The 16,845-nt window shown below is 45.6% G+C and overlaps 1 protein-coding gene across 1 annotated transcript in view; it reads left to right on the forward strand.

Moving 5' to 3' along the window:
* Positions 1–6,399, forward strand: part of LOC124620190 (homeobox protein Hox-A3-like) — a 554,484-nt gene extending 548,085 nt beyond the window's left edge. Inside the window, exons 5-6 of the mRNA XM_047146859.1 lie at positions 5,399–5,458; positions 6,284–6,399. Coding sequence (XP_047002815.1) covers positions 5,399–5,458; positions 6,284–6,399 — 176 coding nt within the window. The remainder of the gene's footprint in view (positions 1–5,398; positions 5,459–6,283) is intronic.
* Positions 6,400–16,845: the final 10,446 nt, after the last annotated feature.

Genomic DNA, 16,845 nt, shown 5'->3' on the forward strand with positions numbered 1-16,845 from the left:
TATTCATGTAGAGTAATGAAATTTCAGGAATACATTTGTCTAGGTAACATATGTAAGTGGTTAATGTTGCAAGATCACAAGTTAACGTAAGCGCGAGATACGCCATTGCAAATCCGAAATGCTAGTACGTTAATAACAGGTGTAACCGCCAGAATGTTGAAAGCAAGCATGCAACCGTGCATGCATTTTGTTGTACAGGTCCCAGGCACTTGGTCGGTCAACACAGGTTCGGCTAATGCTGGTTGTGGATACTGCTAGAGTTGTCCGATGATGTCCCACATGTGCTCGGGTGGAGACAGATCCGGTGATCGAGCAGACCAAGGCAACATGTCGACACTTTGTAGAGCATGTTGGATTACAACAGCGATATGTGTGCGAGCGTTATCGCGTTGGAATGCTGTTCAGGAATGCCAGCACAACACGTCGAATCACCAGACTTGGCCTCTGCAGGTTTATCTGCTATGATGCGTGCTTCACTCTAGCACAGAGCAGTCTTTTTTTATGATGTAAAAGTATAATTTTACGATTAGTAATAATTCCTTATTAACATTTAGAATGGGTCATGCCAGGACCATACCCAATATTTTGCTTATTTTCATATCGCTGTAGGTAATCAATCTGAAGATGCCCCACGAAGACGAAACGCGTTGTTAATAATACACTCCTGGAAATGGAAAAAAGAACACATTGACACCGGTGTGTCAGACCCACCATACTTGCTCCGGACACTGCGAGAGGGCTGTACAAGCAATGATCACACGCACGGCACAGCGGACACACCAGGAACCGCGGTGTTGGCCGTCGAATGGCGCTAGCTGCGCAGCATTTGTGCACCGCCGCCGTCAGTGTCAGCCAGTTTGCCGTGGCATACGGAGCTCCATCGCAGCCTTTAACACTGGTAGCATGCCGCGACAGCGTGGACGTGAACCGTATGTGCAGTTGACGGACTTTGAGCGAGGGCGTATAGTGGGCATGCGGGAGGCCGGGTGGACGTACCGCCGAATTGCTCAACACGTGGGGCGTGAGGTCTCCACAGTACATCGATGTTGTCGCCAGTGGTCGGCGGAAGGTGCACGTACCCGTCGACCTGGGACCGGACCGCAGCGACGCACGGATGCACGCCAAGACCGTAGGATCCTACGCAGTGCCGTAGGGGACCGCACCGCCACTTCCCAGCAAATTAGGGACACTGTTGCTCCTGGGGTATCGGCGAGGACCATTCGCAACCGTCTCCATGAAGCTGGGCTACGGTCCCGCACACCGTTAGGCCGTCTTCCGCTCACGCCCCAACATCGTGCAGCCCGCCTCCAGTGGTGTCGCGACAGGCGTGAATGGAGAGACGAATGGAGACGTGTCGTCTTCAGCGATGAGAGTCGCTTCTGCCTTGGTGCCAATGATGGTCGTATGCGTGTTTGGCGCCGTGCAGGTGAGCGCCACAATCAGGACTGCATACGACCGAGGCACACAGGGCCAACACCCGGCATCATGGTGTGGGGAGCGATCTCCTACACTGGCCGTACACCACTGGTGATCGTCGAGGGGACACTGAATAGTGCACGGTACATCCAAACCGTCATCGAACCCATCGTTCTACCATTCCTAGACCGGCAAGGGAACTTGCTGTTCCAACAGGACAATGCACGTCCGCATGTATCCCGTGCCACCCAACGTGCTCTAGAAGGTGTAAGTCAACTACCCTGGCCAGCAAGATCTCCGGATCTGTCCCCCATTGAGCATGTTTGGGACTAGATGAAGCGTCGTCTCACGCGGTCTGCACGTCCAGCACGAACGCTGGTCCAACTGAGGCGCCAGGTGGAAATGGCATGGCAAGCCGTTCCACAGGACTACATCCAGCATCTCTACGATCGTCTCCATGGGAGAATAGCAGCCTGCATTGCTGCGAAAGGTGGATATACACTGTACTAGTGCCGACATTGTGCATGCTCTGTTGCCTGTTTCTATGTGCCTGTGGTTCTGTCAGTGTGATCATGTGATGTATCTGACCCCAGGAATGTGTCAATAAAGTTTCCCCTTCCTGGGACAATGAATTCACGGTGTTCTTATTTCAATTTCCAGGAGTGTATAATATATTGTAACCAAGACTGTTTTATTTCAAATATTCTACCTACGGGTGCTTTCCAAACGGCCTAATGGAGTGGAACACATTTTGTTAGTTATTTTCATCCGAAACCCTATTATTGTTAGAGATCCGTATGTTGAGGAGCTACAGGTAGTGTAGAGTGTAACTGCTGGCGTGCGAGACTGGGAGGTAAATCATACCCGAAACGAATCGGCGCGACGGATTAACGCCCTGGTAACCAACCCAAACTCAGTGTGGTTTTAGGTGGTTTTCCACAATCGTTTAGGCAAATTCTCTCCCGGTCCCCCGTCTCCGCTGTAGAAACTACGATACACCAACAGTTAAAATACGGCAACATGAAGAGCAAATTTTAAATGATCCACTGGCAGATCACGCACACTAATTTCCTCCATTAGGTTAGCCGACGATTGTAGATACAGACTGGGTGGGGGGGGGGGGGGGGGAAGATCTGAGCTCGTAGATGAAGTCAGTACCCCCATCCTGACTCTCAGTTTCAGCTATCTGTTTACTTTGAAAACGAGTTATTGTGTTGTTTCCTGTCATACTCTGCGTAAGTAGAACACAGTTCATGACCGCTCGAACTGGCTGTAGCGCAGAGCCCAGTGGAACAAACACGCCCTTCCTGATGTTTGTTAATGACGGTGGAGTTCACGAACTGAACGGCTAGCCAGAACAAGTCCAGAGCGTAGGAAAGTCATATTCAAGCGTATACACAACAGTCCAGGTAGCAATCCATAGCACAAACGTAATACAGGCGAAGTCAGGACTCTACTGTTGAACGACGCGTGACTAAAGGCTTCAAAGAATAGCGAGCGACCGCATAACAAGTGTCAGGCCGCGGTGTTTCCAGGCAGTCTCGCGCCGGTGGACGGCTCCACGTGACGTGCATGCCGCGGCGGCGCCACTCGCTAGAGACAAGAGTTCTCTCTTGACCTGTTCTCTATATTGATACTGGGGCTGAGAGGCGAATCCGAATCATGGCCGGATACTAAAATTTGCGCTCCGTTCCAATAAAAGCTAGTTTCTCACGCATCTCATTGTTTATGACGTCATATCTGCTGAACTACGTATCGTAGAATGACGAAAATTTGCAGGTATGTTCAGTGGTGATTCGTATTAATGTTTAAGAGCTCCCTAAGTGAAGTAGATGACGCTGAGACGAGTAATTTGATATAACACACGTCGGGTAGCGAATGCTGAGAGAAAGCCCAAAGGTGGATAACAAACAGAACATGAACGTCATCAGATGACGTACCTCGCCTCACGTGCTGTGGTTGGGCTTGTCGATCGTACTCTTGCTGGTAGAGGCGGCGCTACACATCGCTCCGCTAGGCTGCTCTGTTTTCGTAAATGTTAACCTATTCATCGTAGTATTGGAATACTTCTGCCGCGCGCACTGCCGCATCACACCGGACAATCCATGAATGAATACAGAGTACCCTAGCGGAGCAATGTGTAGCACTACCCCCAATCGGTGAGGGTAGGATCGACAAGCCCAACCGCTGCACGTGCGTGATTTACGTCATCTGCTGACTTTAGGGGTCTTTCCCGACATTTGCGACCCTGTGTGTCTTATAATAAACCACTTGTCACAACGTCATGTACGTCACTCCGGAGGGTTTTTAAACGTTAATAAGAGTCACCTCTGAAAAATGTGTTGGGAATAGGGTTAGTAGAAAAGCAAAGTAATAAATTAAAATGACATGCCTGATGCTGAAGTTTTGATCTATGAGCAGTGACAATGTAGTGAGCGATAGTCTTTCTTCGTTTCGTTATTCTGAGGGTCACGTCAGCGCGGAAAAGTTCCGAAAAAGTTTGAAATTACGAGTGTGCTATTTGTTGATAGTCGTCAAGTGCTCTCATTTTCAAATACTGGATAAATATAGCCTGGGTAATTGGTGCGCTGCGACTTACGCTCCCTCATGACATACGCACACTTTCTAACTTTAATATCTGATTGTGTTAAATGTTTACCGTAACATTATACCTCCTAACCCTTTGCGTCCCAAAAATATGAAAAATATATAATTTTAAGAATTTTCATGTATTAACTTTTATCATCATAATAAGCAACGAATACAAGAGGAAATCGGTAAATAGTAAACAGTTATTTTAAGGATGTATTACAGGATGAAGCCCCTCCACGCCCACATCGGCATCATGGCCAACAAAAAAGGTCTACTACCATCTCCACATAGGGATTAGTATTCACTAAGTGAGGTCTCGCAGGATGTGGGTACTGCAAAGTTTGCATATGTGTGGTTATCATGAACCATTAATACGCACTCATCAGAAGATGGACTGAGTCGAAAATTGAACGAAGGGAATGATTTGAAGGGTAAAGGAAAAAAACTGACAAGGCAAGAGTCAAGGGAAAAAAACCTGCTATAGTCGTGTCCCTTAGTAAGAGCCAATAGCGGATTGCTTGCTCTCTGCGACAGATTGGGCTCATTTGTAACCACTAGAAGGTACAGTTTTCAACCACCCATCATTTCATGTGATATACTGAAAAGAAATTTTGCGTTTATCGTAAATAATATCCCACATCTCGAAACTTCCATGAACTCATAACGTCTAAAATAGATGATAGTCGTAAATAACTAGCGAGAACGGGCCTAAAATTTAATAAATCTTATATGAAAATTACATACCCTCGAAGTGGCTTCATTTCACTGGCACTCATGAAATCAGTAGCACAAACTTCAATTTACATTAAAGTAACTTAGATATACGAGTACTTATTTTCACTGTGATCTCCTCAATATGGCCATTAAAAAAAAAAAGGTCGTATGTCAGAATCTCCAAAAACCCCTTAGCACAACCTCAGCGCCAACTGTTGCTTTGAGCGCTGTAAGTGACTGCTACAGCGCACTACACTCGTAGAAGTACCTCATTGTAAGAGTAGAAGTCGCTGTCTTGCAATATCATCGGTGGTTTCATGCGAAAGGTACTGGTACTTAAAATAATAATAATAATAATAATAATAATAATAATAAAGCTGTGATTTCAGGAAAGAACTACTGGTATTCAAAGGGTCAGTGAGTAGATCATTGCCCCATTTCAATTTTTTTTTTAATTCGGCCAATAATTCTATCAATTACTGAAAATCAAGTCATTCTTGCCCCTGTAAGCCCTCGGGCCCGGAGACTGGGTGACGGTTCCTGCCGTTACCTAAATTTTCAAACCATGAGACACATCGGACCCCGTGCGGCAGTATAATAAACTCAAGGAAACAAGAGATAAATTGTTGACTGACTTCAATTGACTCGGCTAGGCTGACGGCTTCTTCTGTTGCAGGGGTGGAGCGGGGAGGCGACGCGGCCGGAGACCACGACGCGCTCTCGCCCACACGCGCAGGTGAGTCGACACGGCAACGCCGAAAAGGAACGCCTCTCCGCATTCACAAGGGAATGTTCCCAGGTGTAAATAAACGATCTTGATGAAACTTGACAGAGCTCTTACTAGTCTTTGCAGAATGTGACGAATTTTGCAAAATAGGGGGCGTTTCTCAAAACTACTATGTAACACAACAATCTGTATCATATTTTAAAATTAATGAAGTAAGCAATGCCACGGAGAACCCTCCGTTAACCATCGTAAAGTGGCATATACTATTATTACCCTTCCTTAAGATCATTAAAATTCTTTTTTGCTAAAACACTCCTTAAAAACTGAATCTGAGGTATGATTTACACAAAGGGGAATAAAAAAAAATATAAAAAAAACGGATAATAAACAGTGCACAATAACGCCGCATGGCCGGTTCCTGTAAGTCTGTCAACGTCTGAATGGAGATTGTCAAACCGTGAATATTTGACCTCACACGTTCAGTATTATTGACAATAATGAAAATATTTTGAGGTCCATTAACATTGCTCATCAGTATTTCTCGTACTGACAATACGTTAATACGCATCCTCAGACGGTCAACATATTGACTGTTTGACAATATTATTGAACTTTTGAGGGCCGTTTAATGTGTTGTACTAGCGACAGGAGCAAGGCTTACTGTAAACATATTTCTCGTTCTTACTTTCAGTGTGTTTTCGTGCTCTGGCTGCGGAAGGAAACGGCAGAGAGAGAGAGAGAGAGAGAGAGAGAGAGAGAGAGTGGGGCAGAAGCCGGGCCATCGTTCGCACAGAGCCGGCAGGTAAATCAGCAGATAATGCGCCGGGTGGTCAGAGAGCCCCAGGGGCCTAGCGTTGCCAGGCGACGCCCCCCGGTCATTACCGCCGCTGGTCACTCGGCCGCCACCACCCCCACATTCCCTCCTCCCACCCCAGGCAACAGCCGCCTGAGGGGGTGGGCTGCCCCTGATGTACTGCTGGGGTTTCCCGCCTGCGAAACTTCGCAACGCGCGACGCTCGAGTAAGGCGCGCTCTGTGCCCACCCCAGCACTCACACACGTATGGAGATGGAGTGCCAGTATAGTTCTGTTTTATTTTCATTGTGGTCCCCGCTCCTGGAGCATTTACTTTGCCATTCTCACTTACCAGGAGGCACCGGTATCAACAAAGCCAGGAAGTTTCAGTCCTGTGTTAACCTTACTACCTTCACAAAGCGAATCTATGATTTAGTCGATACGTGATGTAAAGATCGATTAATATTATCTATCTCCTGGAGCCAAGGTAGTGGTTGTCAAGTCGATGATATTAGCTATTCACTTTACAATGTACAAGACAATAATATAAGAATCTACTAGAAAATAGAACAACAGTAGAAACATTTAATTTAAAAAGTAGCATGTAAGTCTGCAATTGTGGAGCAAATACCGCTGATGAAATTTAGGAAATAAGACTCTTATTGTTTGGGTACATCCAACAGACGGTTGGTTGATCTGGGAGGAGGGGTCCGGACAAGGAGGTCATTGGTCCCATCGGATTAGAGAAGGATGGGGAACGAAGTCAGCCGTGCCCTTTCATAGGAACCATTCCGGCATTTGCCTGAAGAGATTTAGGGAAATCACGGAGAACCTAAATCAGAATGGCCGGACGCGGGTTTGAGCCGTCGTCCTCCAGAATGCGAGTCCGATGTGCTAACCACTGCGCCACCTCGCTCGGTGTACATCCAACGAATGATCCCTAGTAGACTGATAACAATAATTGTACAGTTTTTTGAACATCTAAAAGGTAAATCTAACTGGAAAGTGCATGGGACGTAGAATAAATTGGCATAATTAGGAGGGAAATCGAAGACGGAACAAAGCTGCGCAGTGCCGATGGTACTGTTACCGACGACTGTGCCGCTAAAGCGGAGTTATTGAACGCAGTTTTCCGAAATTCCTTCACCAGGGAAGACGAATGGAATATTCCAGAATTTGAAACACGAACAGCTGCTAGTATGAGTTTCTTAGAAGTAGATACCTTAGGGGTTGCGAAGCAACTCAAATCGCTTGATACGGGCAAGTCTTCAGGTCCAGATTGTATACCGGTTAGGTTCCTTTCAGATTACGCTGATACAATAGCTCCCTACTTAGCAATAATATACAACCGCTCGCTCACCGATAGATCTGTACCTACAGATTGGAAAATTGCGCAGGTCGCACCAGTGTTTAAGAAGGGTAGTAGGAATAATCCATCGAACTACAGACCTATATCATTGACGTCGGTTTGCAGTAGGGTTTTGGAACATATACTGTATTCAAACATTATGACTCACCTCGAAGGGAACGATCTATTCATACGTAATCAGCATGGTTTCAGAAAACATCGTTCTCGTGCAACGCAGCTAGCTCTTTATTCGCACGAAGTAATGGCCGCTATCGACAGGGAATCTCAAGTTGATTCCTAATTTCTAGATTTCCGGAAAGCTTTTGACACCGTTCCTCACAAGCGACTTCTAATCAAGCTGCGGGCCTATGGGGTATCGTCTCAATTGTGCGACTGGATTCGTGATTTCCTGTCAGGAAGGTCGCAGTTCGTAGTAATAGACGGCAAATCATCGAGTAAAACTGAAGTGATATCAGGTGTTCCCCAGGGAAGCGTCCTGGGACCTCTGCTGTTCCTGATCTATATAAATGACCTGGGTGACAATCTGAGCAGTTCTCTTAGGTTGTTCGCAGATGATGCTGTAATTTACCGTCTAGTAAGGTCATCCGAAGACCAGTATCAGTTGCAAAGCAATTTAGAAAAGATTGCTGTACGGTGTGGCAGGTGGCAGTTGACGCTAAATAACGAAAAGTGTGAGGTGATCCACATGAGTTCCAAAAGAAATCCGTTGGAATTCGATTACTCGATAAATAGTACAATTCTCAAGGCTGTCAATTCAACTAAATACCTGGGTGTTAAAATTACGAACAACTTCATTTGGAAAGACCACATAGATAATATTGTGGGGAAGGCGAGCCAAAGGTTGTGTTTCATTGGCAGGACACTTAGAAGACGCAACAAGTCCACTAAAGAGACTGCTTACACTACACTCGTTCGCCCTCTGTTAGAATATTGCTGCGCGGTGTGGGATCCTTACCAGGTGGGATTGACGGAGGACATGGAAAGGGTGCAAAAAAGGGCAGCTCGTTTTGTATTAACACGTAATAGGGGAGAGAGTGTGGCAGATATGATACGCGAATTGGGATGGAAGTCGTTAAAGCAGAGACGTGTTTCGTCGCGGCGAGATCTAGTTACGAAATTTCAGTCACCAACTTTCTCTTCCGAATGCGAAAATATTTTGTTTAGCCCAACCTACATAGGTAGGAATGATCATCAAAATAAAATAAGGGAAATCAGAGCTCGAACAGAAAGGTAGTGACTTGACGATCCATACCACATGTTTCCAGTCAGCTAACGCCCAGTTCCTGCTTTACCGCTACGGGAAATAGTCTTTTGCAAGGTACCATATTCAAAATGTCATTCGCATCTAGGTTACTTCGGAATGTTCACTCGGGAGCTCACTGATACGGACCTGCGTTCTGTGGCAGCAGCAATTTCTGATAGACTCGAAACCGACTGTCATTGACAAAATACGACAGTCGTCTCTGGTTTCTATCCACTACATTCTTTTTACAACTACTATTTTTAGGCCGCATTTTCGTTTTCCGTAGTTTTCCTAAATCGATTAAAGCGGATGCCGGAATGGTTCTCTGATAAGGCACGGCCGATTTCCTTCCCTGAACAGAGCTTCATCACTATGACCATGTCGTCGACGGGACATCTTCCTTCCTTTTTAGCACACTTGTGTACGATAATATCAGGTACTTTAACATTTCAGGATTTCTTCTTAACTGAATTAACAGCTGCAAGGATGTAAATAAACTTTAAACAGTACAAGTATTTTCCCTCCTCCTTGCTCATTCGATTTGTTTTATCAAAACGCAGTATTCTTGGTGCCTATTTTAGTTAGTTTTTTAGGTTCTCATTTTGTATGTTATCATTAAATTTGTTCTGTGGGTCTGTTATTTAATGTAGCTGACACCATATTTATACTAACGTCTGCCATCGCTTTGCGTTGCTGTCCGAAAATATTCGACGTGTATAGTAGATTACTGTAGACTTTTGCAGACACTACTATCAAAATCTTCAGACTGTTTACCTTCTGAGTTTGATGATGTCGACTCTTCTGAGTTGGTAATTTTCTGGCAATAACCACAACCCGTTCCTTGTTATCACAATTCTCGAACAAGGTGAAGGTATAGCATCTGGAGAAAATTCTGAATGATTTATGTATAATGAAAAGAAAAAGAGAGATTGTACGGATATCTGCAGCTAACAATTCGCTAAGACTGGTTAACTGACACGTCAGCGACTCAGAGACACAGACGGAAATAATAAGCCAGACTACAGGGGTTTTTAGTGCATTTCTTGGTGGTTGGCTTTTCGTTTTTTGTTTCTATGGTCGGCCAATCACTGTCACACTCGGTGTGATTTTAATTCCTTTTTTCTGGTCTCTGTCTGTGTCTTTCTTTTCCTGTGTCGTCTCTTCTCATCTCCATTGTTTGTTTTTATTCTTTGTAGGTGTCTCAAGTTCGTGGAAAAAGGGATCGATGGCCCTAGTAGTCTGGTCCTTCAATCCCACAAACCAACCAACCAACTACAGGAAGAGCCTAACATCAACAACTATTCATTGCTTTCTTTGTATCCTGAGCTTCTTGCACAGAGAAAGAAATTAAATGTTCTTGAGGTGGAACCTTGTAACATGTATGCTTATATGATAGAGGCTGAAATAAACTGACTCGCGATGACACTGCGCTCGAACAATCGAGATCGCCGTATAGCTCTCGCAGTTCCCTAAAGAGGCAAATAAAGAGCATTGTAGATGTAGACGTAGCCGTGGCTGTAGACGTGTAAGAAGGAGTTTACTGTTCCTGTCTATCGCTGGAGGACCTCAACGTCGCTCTTAACACAGGCCGTGGAGGGTTGCTTGATTTGACTAAACAAACAACTCGCAAAGGTCGGGGTGCATACCAACACACGGAAGCTATCACTGAGGGCATAATATGGCTCAATTCATGTCCCTCCCTTCCGTTAAGACTTCAAGCTGTATATACTGTCAGCTCTTAAATCAATGTGCACAAGAGCTTGACTCCAGTGGGGACTAAAACATGGGAGATGCCAGGAGGAGATTGTGAATAAATGTAACTTATTGAGAAGAGATCCACTGCTGTTCGATCTGGCCTTTGGTGATAAATCATCTGAAACATTAACACCTGTAAAATGACTGGGAGTAACCGTCCAGAGCCACCTAAAATGCAATGGTCACATAAAACTGAGTTTAGGAAAATTAGACGCGAGGCTGATATTCATTGCGCGAATGTTAGGGAAACATAATTAATTCATCCACGAAGAACGTGTCTTTGAAGCACTTGTTCGACCGACTCCTGGGTATCGCTCATCAGTCTGGCACTCTTACCATACTGGATTAATAGAGGCGGTAGAGAAGATCCAACAAGAAGTGGCGCATCTAGTCACGGGGTCGTATAATAAGCGCGAGAGCATGCGTTACAAATGATGAGTTCTGCACCGCGGAAAAGTTTTCTCTTGGTATTCCGAGAGCGTACGTTCTAAAAATATTCAAGTAACATATTACTTTTCGCCACATATATCTCGTGAAAAGACCACGATGAGAAAATCGGAGAAATTAGAGCTGATACGATGACAGCAATAGCCGAAGTACTCGTTGCTTGCAGCATATAATTGTAGATCTGTCCGTATAGATAATCGTTTGAGCGCATTATAAGCTCTCGATACACCTAACTATCATATTCATGCCAATATTGATATTATTTATCCTTAGGACCTATAGACAGTGACGTTCTGACCGAAGTTCGTAATAGATAAGCTAGATCTAAAACGAGACGGTTCCGAATTAATACTTCACTCAATCCCGACATCTGCTCTGCCGTTTGACGGTCCCACACGTCTGAGAACAATACGCATATATAAAAAAAATGTTCATATTTCACGTTATACTCTAGGCTCACTTGTAACTGACTGGATTAGGTCACTGGAAGATGTTCACACTCAATATTACCCGTAAAAGAACAATAGGGAAACAAACATGTCATTTCCTATAGAACTAGGAGTACGCGTCCGCTTTGAGCAATTTCATTCTTAACTTAGCTCTTCAAATAGACGTCAGGGGGAAGTATCGTAATATACATTTGTTTCATCCACTGTAGAACATCCAACAGAACTATCTCGCGGGCCGGAGAAGCCGTGCGGTTCTAGGCGCTACAGTCTGGAGCCAAGCGACCGCTATGGTCGCAGGTTCGAATCCTGCCTCGGGCATGGATGTGTGTGATGTCCTTGGGTTAGTTAGGTTCAATTAGTTATAAGTTCTAGGCGACTGATGACCTCAGAAGTTACGTCGCATAGTGTTCAGAGCCATTTGAACCATGTTTGAAGAACTTTCTCGCATTTCTTTCGTTGATAACTGTATCAGCTCGCACAACTTTAACAATCATTCAGAAATTGAATAACATCTCTGAGCTCACAGTCGGAGGAACGTTTGTATCACACACTTCAAGTTGAGCGCTCATAGAATGCACAATGAGACGTAGTTTCGGCTGACACACGACACTGAGCCGAGATGGCGAGGGAACCAGTAGCACTTGGATAGTAGTTCGATATCGACCTGCGCGGCGCAAATGTTTAATAGGCCTTTATTTCCAAGATTATCCATGCCGACTAGAAAAAAAAAAAACTTTGAAAAGAGGAACTGACAGACGAAAGTCTCGTGCGCAATCGACGTCAGTCGTGAGAGACGTAACGCAATGACAGTGGATGGAGTGTTCTGTGATCTTGTTGAAGGAACCATACTAGTATTCTCGTGAAATAATATGCACTGCTGGAAAAATAAGCCTTTTAGAGGTTTCCAATTCACTCAAGATTTATTGTTCAAATGTGTATTGTATTCCTAAGGGACCAAACTGCTGAGATCATCGGTCCCTAGACTTACACACTACTTAAACTAACTTATGCTAAGAACACCACACACACACCCATGCCCGAGGGAGGACTCGAACCTCCTGCGGGAGTGGCCGCGATTAATTGTTGCAACCGTGCATATAGGGTACATGAAATGATTACATTTATAGAGCAATACCACTAGCGGTTCTGTGGTACCAGGTATCAACCCATGCTGATACACCCATAATAGTACGTGGTGTAGTCTCCACGGGTGACAATGCAGGAGCTGACTCTGACATCCAGTCGATCGTATAGATGTCGAATACTGTCCTGGGATACGTTACACCAGCCTGCTCGACCTGTTCAAGTAGTTCTGTAAGGAGTGCTGGCTGACGAGTCGGTTCTCGTCTCATCATATCCGATATGTGCTCGGCTGGAGTAAAGTCTGGAGACCGTGCTGGCCAGGGAAGCTGCTGTACGTCCTGATGAGCAACACAGGCAGTGTGTGGGCGAGCAATCCTATTGGAAAAACAAATTACCTTCCTGTTTGCAAGACCGGCAAAAGAATCGGCCTGACAACATTATGCACATACCGAGCGCTGGTTAGCGTTCACTCCAGAAACAGAGGTGAAAGAGAGTTGTAGTTTATCGCTCCCCAGATCATAAGGCCTGGGGTGCGGCCAGCGTGTCTTGACGTATGCAGTCTGTGTGAAAGCGCTTACCAGGACTGCGACGTACGAACAAACGACCATCCCTTGCGTTAAGGCAGAATCTGCTTTCATCACTGAAGACGAGGCGCGCCATTCCAAGCGATGCTCTGACAGCTCCAGTCGAGCCGTGTACGTCGATATTGTGGCGTGAGTGGAAGACGGGCTGGAGGTGCGTGTGCTCGTAATCCCACTGCTAACAACCATTTCGCAACAGATGTTGTTGACACACCTGGGCTCACAAGCCCTCTTATCTGTGCTCTGGTAGTTGTACGATCTGCCACTGCTGTTCTTAGAATACGACGATCCTGGAGGGCGTCTCTGCTGGGTGGACGTCCATCTACAGCTCTGAGAATGTCACGTGACAACTGTGAAACCTCACCTTAGAAAAATTTATGAATGATTGTGCTGAAAAACCCCTTACGTTATTTGATTTTCAAACAGCTGAGCAAAACTGAACGTTCAGACATTTCTCTCTTTACTTATTCAGATCATCAATAAACTGACACACAATATTTTTAGCACAACGCAATCTGACTTTCAATAATCCCTACAAAAGAATGGCCCTGACTAACAATAACCTATACGTTTCATGAATCACTTACCTCACAAAAATCTTCGTTACTCGAACTACTGCAATACAGCGAGCGCCAATACCGCCAGCTAAATAAAAGATTCTGACTACTGAAGGCACTAACTATTGATATATATATATATATATATATTTGTTCATGATATCCAGTATTACAAATTTACTCTGATGGACACACGTCCAGATCATCCGCTCTCAAAACTCCGCCATCTCTCTCCCCACATCCACCACTGCTGGCGGCTCACCTCCAACTGCGCAATGCTACGCGCTGTTCACATCCAACTGCCCAGCACTTCAATAGCCAATATTACAACAATGCCAACCAGCCACAGACTGCACACAGTACGGCCAGTGATTTTCATACAGAGCGCTACGTGGCGTTACCAACATAAAAATCTAAACAGCCTACTTACAACTGATACTAACATCTTTGCACAACTGACGCAGCACGTTCAACTTCCAGAATGAGATTTTCACTCTGCAGCGGAGTGTGCGCTGATATGAAACTTCCTGGCAGATTTTTTTTTTTAACTGTGTGCCGGACCGAGACTCGAACTCGGGACCTTTGCCTTTCGCAGGCAAGTGCTCTACCCAAGCACGACTCACGCCTCGTCCTCACAGCTTTACTTCTGCCAGTACCTCATCTCCTACTTTCCAAACTTTACCGAAGTTTCATATCAGCGCATACTCCGTTGTAGAGTGAACATTTCATTCTAGAAACAACCCCCGGGCTGTGGCTAAGCCATGTCTCCGCAGTATCCTTTCTTCAAAAATGTTCAAATGTGTGTGAAATCTTACGGGACTTAACTGCTAAGGTCATCAGTCCCTAAGCTTACACACTACTTAACCTAAATTATCCGAAGGACAAACACACACACCCATGCCCGAGGGAGGACTCGAACCTCCGCCGAGGCCAGCCGCACAGTTCATGACTGCAGCGCCCTAGACCGCTCGGCATCCTTTCTTCCAGAAGTGCTAGTTCTGGAAGGTTAGCAGGAGAGCTTCTGTAAAGTTTGGAAGGTAGGAGACGAGATACTGGCAGAGGTAAAGCTGTGAGAATGGGGCGTGAGTGGTGCTTGGGTAGCTCAGTTGGTAGAACACTTGCCCGCGAAAGGCAAAGGTCCCGAGTTCGAGTCTCGGTCCGGCACACAGTTTTAATCTGCCAGGAAGTTTCACTTTCAACTTGTGTGACAGTTCTCCGGAAGGACCATCCCGCCAGTCAGGTCACAATTTGACCCCTTTCAGACTCGCTCAATTGGCTGTGGGAAGCACGAGTGTGTATCCGTGGCGTGTTTGCTGCTTGCTTCAAACATTTGCACCACACTGAGCCTTCTGACTGTATTCCCTATTAAACGGTAGACACGGATGACGCTCTGGTAGCTATACCACTGCGCTATCTGTTGGCGAACGACGCTGAAATCAGTATTAGTACATCTGCTTCCCGCAGCTGGTGGCTTATGCCGTCGTCTTTCCAGGTTTATTAGTTTCTTTCCGGCAGTGTACTTCCATATGAGATTGGCGGAGGGGGATCTGAACACCATTCATCACGAATACGAACCAATCCTCTTCTTCGGTCTGTGACGCAGCGGAAGGCGTAAATATGGCAAATAAGAACACTCTCAAGCACGAATTTTGCCCGTAATAGTGGCTTAAAAAGCGTGGGAAGCGGGAAGAGCGGACAGGCGCAGCGTCGTGGCTGGCTGTCGCGTGCCCCTCTGCTCCAGGAGAGGAGTTTAATGAAAAGGCTGATGGGGCTGCGAGCAACAGGACGGGGCGGAGCGGAGCGGGGGCGGCGGGGGCGTGTTTTACGAGCGCGACCGGCGGCGCTCAGCAGGTGGATGGCCGCCTGGAGGGCCCTCAGCACCTCGCCAGCCGCGGGGGTTCCCCGGCCCACGCTGGTCACCTCTGCGGCCGCGAGGGGAGCCGGTTAAAAGGCAGGGCTGACAACTACCGCTTCTGGACAACTGCGCAACCGTGACAGCGGCGTCATATTACACTTCTACACCGCCAAGTATCAACTGATAAATGACTACGTAGATAATCTTCAGCGTTCTTCCGTAGCACCGCATTTCAAAAGCTTCTATTCTCTTCTTGTCTGAACTGCTTAATGTCGACGTTTCACTTCCATACAGTGCTACCCACCAGACAAATACCTACAGAAAAAACTTCCTAACACTTAAATCTATATTCAATGTTGACCAATTTCTCTTTTCCAGATGCACTTTTCTTGTCATCGCCAGTTTACATTTTATATCCTTTCTACTTCGGCCATCATCAATTATCTTATTCCCCAAACTGCAAAACTTCACTACCTTTAGTGTATCGTTTCCTAATTTAATTCCATCAGCATCGTTTGATTTAATTGGGTTCCATTCCATTGTAGGTCCATAGAGCTTACACGAAAGTGTAAAAGAAATACTCTGGGAACTTAAATGGAATCCTTGGGTGATAGACGACGAAGTTGTCTCGAAAACCATTTCGGTAAATTTAGAGAATCTATTTTCGACGAAGACTTTCCAATAATTATACTGCTACTTCCTCTTGCGCCTATGCTTTCATCTCAGAGTACCACTTCCACCGAACATCCTCAGTTACTTGTCGCATATATTCCAAACTTTGCCTTCCCCTACAGATTTTACCCTCTGCAGCGCCCTGAGACACCGCATCTCAGTCGGCAAAAAGGGAACCTTTATACGATCACTTTGCTGTTCGTCTATTTGTCTGTCCGACGATTAAAAGCCCTTTTTCTCAAGAACGGGTAGACATATCAAGTTTAAAATCGTGTCACGTACTAAGGACTGAAGTCCATTGTCGGCGTAGGAAATTGAAGCTTCTAAGTCACGCCTTGCCACGGTTCGCGCGGCTCTTGCGTCGGAGGTTCGAGTCTTCCCTCGGGCATCGGTGTGTGTGTTGTCCTTAGCGTTATGTTAGTCTAAGTTAGATTAAGTAGATTGTAAGCCAAGGGACCGATGACTTCAGCAGTTTGGTCTCATAGGAACTTAACACAAATTTCCAAAAAGAAAATTTTTAAGTCAGACAATCGAATGATCGGCCATTTATGTCACATATTTTGATACACGAAAACTCACTCACCAAAACCTG

The sequence above is a fragment of the Schistocerca americana genome, chromosome 6, assembly GCF_021461395.2.
Source record: "Schistocerca americana isolate TAMUIC-IGC-003095 chromosome 6, iqSchAmer2.1, whole genome shotgun sequence".
Lineage (NCBI taxonomy): Eukaryota > Metazoa > Arthropoda > Insecta > Orthoptera > Acrididae > Schistocerca > Schistocerca americana.